Here is an 8,124-nt window from a genome sequence, read left to right as displayed (position 1 = left end):
GGTGCGGATGTCATAGTATGCAATCTTCGATCGGGAATCTTCCACCCCAAGCAGGAAGTCAATGCTATTAAGTGTGTTTGTTAACAGACTTTAATCCGTTGTTACGGATTGGCATGTCCACTAACATGCGTACTACTATCATCATGGTGTGGTTCAGAGTTTGCACTTGAAGAACGTATGTTAGATACAATAAGAACACGAGTGGTTATTTATTCTGAAAGCCCAACGGGACATTAGTTTGGTAACTGATGCATAAGATATGTACAGCAGTTTGAAATATATTTTACCACCCTTGTGTGTCTCTTATACCTTATAGTCCATATTTATTGTACTTATTGAAGACACAGTAACCACAAAAAATGCCTTGTCGCTTTTTAAGAATGGCATATTTATTCAATGGAACCAGGGTTATAACCACTTTTCATCCACTATTCAGTTGACTACAGAATTTCCGAGAACAAACGTCAGCTTTCTCGATACGTGAGCAATCTGGAACAAAGACAAGCAGCAAAATATATTGTATCACTGCTTATAACACTCATAACTGTCAATCATTTTGAAGGAAATGGAAATCTAGAGAGTGATATGTCCCTGGAATGTTTCACGATTGTCAAATGAGGGAGTGGAGAACACGTATGAAACAATTACAGTTGAGAACATTTCATTAATACATTATTTGGAATAGGATTATCAAAATTCGGTGGAAGAAGTATGTTGATTACCGAGGTTCATTGTATTCCTCAACCCTGAAGTTTATGTCTGGCCCACAGCGACTTCAGGCTTGCAAGCACACATGTTATCAACAGTTCCAGCAGTTCTGTGATGGTGAGGATACTGGCCCCAAGAAACAGTCCAATCTGACCACCAATACTGGCTGCAAAGGTATACAATATTAAGCCAGGTTGACATAAAGTGTGCGTTTTGAGTATGCTTAGTGTCTTTTAATTGCTGCATTATCATAAATGTTCACCCTCAACTTTCACATATAGAACTACCACCTATAATGAGAACTTTGGTAGTGATTATAAATATTATAAAGTTAACTAAGTTTATTATGCCTACAGTGTATCAATCACATTCCATTTCTAAAGGATATACGACTTATATACCATATCTTTTTCCTCAAACTAGAGAGAGAATTGTTTCAAGCATGTGAAGGTATACATTTAGACTTTTGTCACAGACAGAATATTTATTATGACAGTGCTTCAAGACAGTTAAGTTTCTTCTCCGAAAGGAAGAGAAAGTAAATGCAATTGCCCACAACACATTTTGGCAGTATGTCCAGTGAACTATTCTTGTATTTTGGAAAAACATGAGACCAGTTTCTTTTCTGACATAATTTCATGGAAGTATCTATGGTCTCTTGTCATACATGATCATACAATATTTTGGTTAATGCTAGGAGATATCCATGCTTGAATAGCTTTTTCTAACATATACTGAGTCAGTGAATGAGTTGGCGTTTACGCCGTTTTGAACAGTTATTATACAGCATGTTAGTGTGATGTCAGAGGAAAGATGAAAGTAATTAGTTTTGGTAAGTAAAGAGCATGATTCTAACTCCTATGCTATACTCATAGCTAGGGCACGCCGTTTCTACACAGCGAATTGTGGCACCTCAGCGATCATGGCCACCCTTTCCCATGTGATGTATTGAAATAAGCAACATAACGAAAGTTTTATACAGACCAAATATATCATTCAGCTCCAATTCTGGCGTGTGCTCTGTCCTTTCAACTACCATGCTGGCTACTTTGATCTGTAGAATCAGGTAATTATGTCTGGAGGATAAAACAATCGAACATAAGTAAAGAATTGTTCAATAATACCTGCTCAAATGTTGAATGTACTGTGCAAACCTATACAGTCGAGTTATGTTCTGTTTCAGTCGAGTTATGTTCTGTTTCAATGAATGCAGTCGTAATTGTTGAAGCTAATGATAAAACAAGACTTTTGTTTGAAAATGTAAAACCGCGAGCGAGGGAAATTTCAAAAGGCCAGTTGATAAAACTTCAATGTAAAAATGTAAAACCTAGGTCTTACAGTTTAAATGTAAAACCTCTGAGAAGGTCTCACATGAAAGTACTACCTCTCACAGGGTTACAATGAGATAAAAAGAGTTATTCCCTATTTTGACTTGTACTACATGTTCTCATGTTTTTTCAGGTGAACAATTGACTTGCATGTGTTTGTGATGTGCCACCAGTGGGGCAGGATACGCTAACCTATTCGCGAACGCCTGGTATCATAACTATTTGATGGTGATTCATAAACTAATTCTCATGATATAGTCGGAATTGTACAACCGACTCTGCTTTATGCAGATATTTCTATTGGATATGGAAAGGGCTTTGTCGCTTTATATAATTATTATTATTATGTACAGATAAGAATTAAAACAATGCAGCAAAGGGGGTTTGGGTGATCCTGGCAAAGTCAGGCTTGTTTGGCTCATCATCAGCTCAGGGCCCTTGCCCCCTCTTCACGCAGCTCAGACAGCGAATGGGACTTCTCCCTTCTTCCATAGTCAAACCCACCCAGAACATTTATGAGAATGTGATGACTCCCCAACACTGCAGCCTTCTGCATTACCAAGATTGTCAAAAGGGCTGTATTCCTGATAGCAAACCCGGGTGCTCTCCCAATGTCAGTCTACAGATTGGGAGGTACCAAACTTAAGGCACCGAGAACAATGGGGAGTCGGACGACTCGGTACTTGGGATGCAAGCGTGACATTTCGAAAGCGAGGTCCGCATATTTGCCATGTTTTTCCCGAATCTTGTCAATCACATTAATGTCAAAAGGGACGGAAAATTCAATGATATAAATTATTCATTGGATTTATCAAAAAGGACAAGATCAGGTTTGTTAGCCTGGATACGTCTGAGGCTGTAAACGGGCCTATTCCAAAGAATTTTGTATTCATCATTTTCCATGATGCCCCCTTCATATTCCGGGTCGTACCATGGATGGACCTCTGTGTCAAAACCACAAGCATGGCGACGACAGTAATAAAATGATCGAGCCACTCCACAATGTCGCTTATGATATCGCGTTTATGCCAAAGCTGGGCATCCACTAACAATGTGTTGGACAGTCTCATTAGATTCATTACATAATCTACTTTTCATATTTACATTTTGATGCAAAATCACACATTGACGGTTTCGAGTGGTATTATTATAATTATTGTTATTGTTATTGTTATTGTTATTATTATTATTATCATAAAACGTTTCTATGCTTATTTTCTGTACTATGAATTATGTATGTGCATCGTGATAAATACTTTCAAAGAAATATCAAATAGCTCCAGATCCGTTCTAACCTTAACATATCAGTTGTAGAATCCACATAAGAAGCGATGGTTGTGGCGTTTTGCGGCATTGTCATGGATGACACTTGTATATCATACGATGTCTCCTCACATGGGTACTGGCATAAACAACTCTTCCCGCTTCTGGCTTCCGATTGTACTTGATCTAAACATAGAGAACTTTGCAGGAGCAAAAAAATATGGTCTTTAGTTATATGGTCCAAGTAAGCTATATCTTACCTTCATTATGTAAGTTTACATTGACTTTAGTGGTCACCACGTGTTACACATTAGACAAGGGCAGATCATGACACAGGCAAGCTTGCTCTTGGCACGTGGTCGCCAGTTCATATTCTATTTACATTCAGCAGCTAGCCTTCATTTTAGCATACTGGAATCTACATACAAACTGCACTAATTACAAGGACACTTTGCTGTACCAACACCTTTTCGTACCCCAAAACGTTTTAAGAGTAAGTTTCAGAATGTTTTTGTTAAAAGGAGCAGCCTATGCATCTGTTTGTGTCGGTGCCACCGGTTTTTCAGGATGTACCTGTGCCATGAACATTTCAACACAATACAAAGTAGACACAATTTATGGATAACAACTTCTATAATACTGTAAAGATGACGTTTCTGTATAGATCCTTATACCGTTGTCAAGCAAGCTTGCATTGTCATCCGTCAACTTCTAAGTAATGCCTGTCAAAAATACAAAGGAACTTAATTTTTTAATGTGAAGTTTAGACGATATACGATTTTTCCATTGGACGATAGGCAGGTCACATGACCGCGAAGCTGACGTTCATAAGCGTATGGAGGACATAGTGATGTTCATACGTTTTTCATGAGACTTTATTGAATTTCTGGAAATGACACAAACACTGATGGACTACTTCCACATTCTCTGAGAAACCCCTTGGATCCAAAGCACAAATACACAAAAAACAGTTGTTTCTGCACTTATAATCCGAACTCGCGATTTACCTTAGTATCCATTTGACACATTTTTATAATCACCTTTCAATGATCGGCCTATTGATCAATGACAGTTAATACTTGTAACTGCCACAGGTTCATTAAAAACTTCGGAAATATCTCCCATAACAGTTAACGTGTCTTCCATTTTGATGTCTTATACATGATGTCAATGTGTAACGACGTAATGTCATTGTGATTGTGGCTGAGTTACTGAGGTAGTTTTGAATAGACCATTCCCATCGAAGAAGATCATATTATTTTAATTAGTTGTAAACAAACTACAATGGTGTCACTGTACTACAGAGTGAGCATATATATATGATCATTTCACCGCTCTTTTAGAAGAACTACGTACTTCATTCCGCGATACAGCTTTGTGTTCCTCATTATAAAGAAGTTGACATCCATAAATTCTCTTCCTTACAAACGTCGAGGTAAATACAGGTGATATATTAATTCTCCTCCGTTCATACAGTTTTGCCTCACTCTATGAATGTTCATACTCCAATGAACACAAACGAAGTTAAGGTCAATTCTTAAGTAATGTCAGTGCAATGGAAATGATCTTACTGCTTTTGGGACGGTAACATGTCTGCAACTCCTTCACAGAGCAGTGCCGCAGACTGACCCTCGCTGGAAAATATATCAGTCAGTAAAAACTTCTACTACTATGAATAAGCCGAAATTCAGTCATTCAAATGTGTTCAAATGCAACAGTTTCAAAAATATCTGAAAATGACAGAGACTGTGGAATCTGTATTGTATGATGTTATAAGTCTGTTGCCATTGTTAAAAACAGAACAACAAATGTACATTGATAGCTTGAAGAGATTCCCATCAAACAATCAAGCAATTAAAAAAAATGCCCCAATGAACAGAAACTGTGTTGTTTATATCATATGATACAAGAGGGGCATTCCAAAATATAGAAAAGGTGTATTTGGTATCGCTGGATGTAACATGTTCATTGCTGTTAAAAGAGAAAAGAACAAAAACCTAGTTGAGGTTCCCATCCAGCTGTGCAGTTACAGGCATTCATGGCAGCCTTATTGGAGCACTCATGAAGACACCCATCAAAGCTGTAGTGCTTGAACCAATCAAGGGAGTTGACAAAGTCCGAGGCTTTAGTGTCCAGACAATCCGTTCCACGGGAATTATAGGGGGTTGGAAGGTACTTCATCTATGGGCATATAGCAGTGTTATCGGGTATTCTCCCACTTTGCATTTGGCATCACATACAAAATGTCAATTGATGGATAAGCGTAACTGACAATGTTGGACGTGTTGTTTGTCTGCGGCACATGTGGCCCATCCGTCTAAAGCGCCTCAAGTCGTACCAGAAACATAATCGTAGGTTCGATTGTCTCGTCTTGGTTTCCAAGATTTTTCAGTTCAATACACTTGTTGGGTATTTTCACCAAATGCCCGTCATTGAATGCTTTATAACGATGGATTATTGAGAATATAATGTGGTGGTAAAATTAAAAGTACAGTGTTTGTTGTTATATCGTGTTTGTTCAAAAGCCGACCATATATATATATATACCTCAGGATCCAGCACATGTATCTGAGTATATGGAATCAGCACCATACAAAGGGGTCTAGAAATGTGTTTATTTCTAGCTCTATGGACCTTGCACAATCCACTCAACCTCCGTGACGTGGATTGTTTCTAGTGTTTTTAATCAGACGTTTGCCTGGTGAATCCCAGAGTCTGTTGTTCACAGACCGTGCATAGATAGCTCTCGCATTGCTGACTGCGGGGATAAACATTGTCCAGTATTCCTCTTGATTGTTTTCTTTCGTTTGTATGTTGATTGAAGTCACACTAAGCAATTTTACAGTGATACGACAGCGGCCTGTAAAAACGTCGACCAGACAAACCAGCGATTGGTAGTATGAGCAAAGGTCGATCCGTCTGGGAACGTTGATACGCCATCAACCAAGTCACCGAACCTGACCATCTATCCATTTGGTTGAAAACCATCTGTTGCTTTGAACCAGTTCGAACTGGGAATCCCCAGGGCGCTACTATTTGTTGTTTGGATATACAAATGTAAGTTGACCATTTTAACCCAAGAACCCGTTTTACGAGGAGTATAAAAATGGACACCGTCAGACTGTGCGTCCGTGCGCCCGTGCAAGAAGTCGTTTCCGGAGCAGATCTTGAATACCGTTCAATATTTAATCACAGGTAGGTCGAGTGGTGAACTGGTGCCTTCTGATAGTTTGGAATTTTTGAAAAGAACATTTTCATTTGTCCATGGCACCAAGTTTCATATATTTATTCACAACAAGTATTAACACTTAACATTGCGGGACATATCGGTGACTTTGTCTTCTTGTTAAAAGTTTGGTTCAGGGATTCCTGGAGCCAAAGGTCACTCACTGGAGCCAAAGGTCTTCATCAAAAAGTGAAATATACTTATTACTTCAACACTTTTTGCATTTGCTTTATCCTTGTATTGGAACTATAAAAATATACATTGACAAAACGTAACTGAATTATCAAATCCTTTCGGTATATATTTTGTTCTTGACAAACGTACCTCCTTCTTGGTCAGCTTTATGCGTGTCGTCGTCCCGACTGATACACCCGTCATTGCATCATCACTGTAGCTCGGAGCTGTATCTGGTTCATCAATATATACCTGATTCAACAAAACGGAGATTACATGTGGCAAAGGATTCCAAGTTAATGAGTCGGTGCTTCCTTGAAAACCCACTATGTATTTTATTCCTATATGCTTCCATAGCTTCTTATTTTAACAACATAGCCGTCTAGAAAGATTCTGTGCTGAGTTAGAATTTTGTTTGGTTAGTTGTTTAACACAGCACTCAGCAATATGACAGTTATATGACCTGAAAATGATCGAGTCTGGACCAGTCAAACCAGTGATTTGTATTATGAGCAACGATCCACGACGTCTAGGTACGTGGAGTTGCTATCAACTAAGTAACCAAGTCTCACCATCTTATCCATTTTGTCACATTCAGAAAGGTAAAATTGTCTGGTGTTAGGATATATGGAGTAATGCTTAAATGCTGGTCGGGGAAATATAAGAGATTGTTATACTACACTATACGTATTATATTATGTACAGCTATCATATATTGTCATTTGCCTTGGAACCTCTCGACACTTTTTTGTGCTTTTATTATATTTACCTTTACCCCCGCCTCGTATACTGTTCCCTCTAGATAGGTTTCTTGCATGATGTTAACAACGACATTCAATTGTGTATCTTCAGACTCTAAAGTATCTCTGTCGGCGTTAGCGCTGAAGGTGAAGCAGCGTTGATCTTGTTTTTGGTTGTATTTCAGGTCTTCTGGGGGGACGTTGATGTTTTTGAAAGATACGTACTTGAACATTTCTTCCTCTTTGTATGCTCCACCTTCCCAAAATTTGACATTATCTATCTTCTCTAGTTCTCTCCCTTCCTCCCCTTCCCAGTCAATAGACTGAAACAAATTACGTAGGTCCCCTTTCAGGCGAAGGTACTTCAGCTCTGTGTCAGTAAGGTTCTGTTGGCTTATGTCAAACCTGTTCAGGTTGCACATAGTGATTGCAGGAAACCTGATCTGTTGTTTGCGCTCTCTTGTAATCTCAGTGATAAAGTTGTAGCTGTAGTACCTACTGTAAAGATCAGCCAACGTTTTCAGACATATTCCCGTCATTGTCAAAAGCAACACAGTCCATGCTACTCTGAAACAGGAATATGAATTGGTTTACTGTTTTGTTTCGGACACGTGTTCCAACAAGATTTGGATCGTTATGGATCCTCATCCATCGACCAATAGGTATTGAAATCCAATCCCCGCCA

General features: G+C 38.7%; 1 protein-coding gene across 1 annotated transcript; it reads right to left on the bottom strand.

Annotated features, from left to right (window-relative positions):
* Window positions 1-414: 414 nt before the first annotated feature.
* LOC124149647 (acid-sensing ion channel 1B-like) lies at window positions 415-7,861 on the bottom strand. The gene is made up of 8 exons (XM_046521374.2): window positions 7,469-7,861; window positions 6,850-6,951; window positions 5,297-5,480; window positions 4,871-4,933; window positions 3,332-3,485; window positions 1,693-1,784; window positions 723-874; window positions 415-489 (listed from the first exon to the last, which is right to left on the bottom strand). The coding sequence occupies exons 1-7, from the start codon at window positions 7,859-7,861 to the stop codon at window positions 741-743; spliced, it is 1,122 nt and encodes a 373-aa protein (XP_046377330.2). The 3' UTR covers window positions 415-489; window positions 723-740.
* Between the last annotated feature and the right edge of the window lie 263 nt (window positions 7,862-8,124).

Source organism: Haliotis rufescens, unplaced genomic scaffold (genome assembly GCF_023055435.1).
Source record: "Haliotis rufescens isolate VD_foot unplaced genomic scaffold, xgHalRufe1.0.p SCAF_7, whole genome shotgun sequence".
In the NCBI taxonomy this organism is placed as follows: domain Eukaryota; kingdom Metazoa; phylum Mollusca; class Gastropoda; order Lepetellida; family Haliotidae; genus Haliotis; species Haliotis rufescens.
The sequence above is the reverse complement of the archived record's forward strand: the minus strand, read 5'-3'. Positions and strand labels throughout refer to the sequence as shown.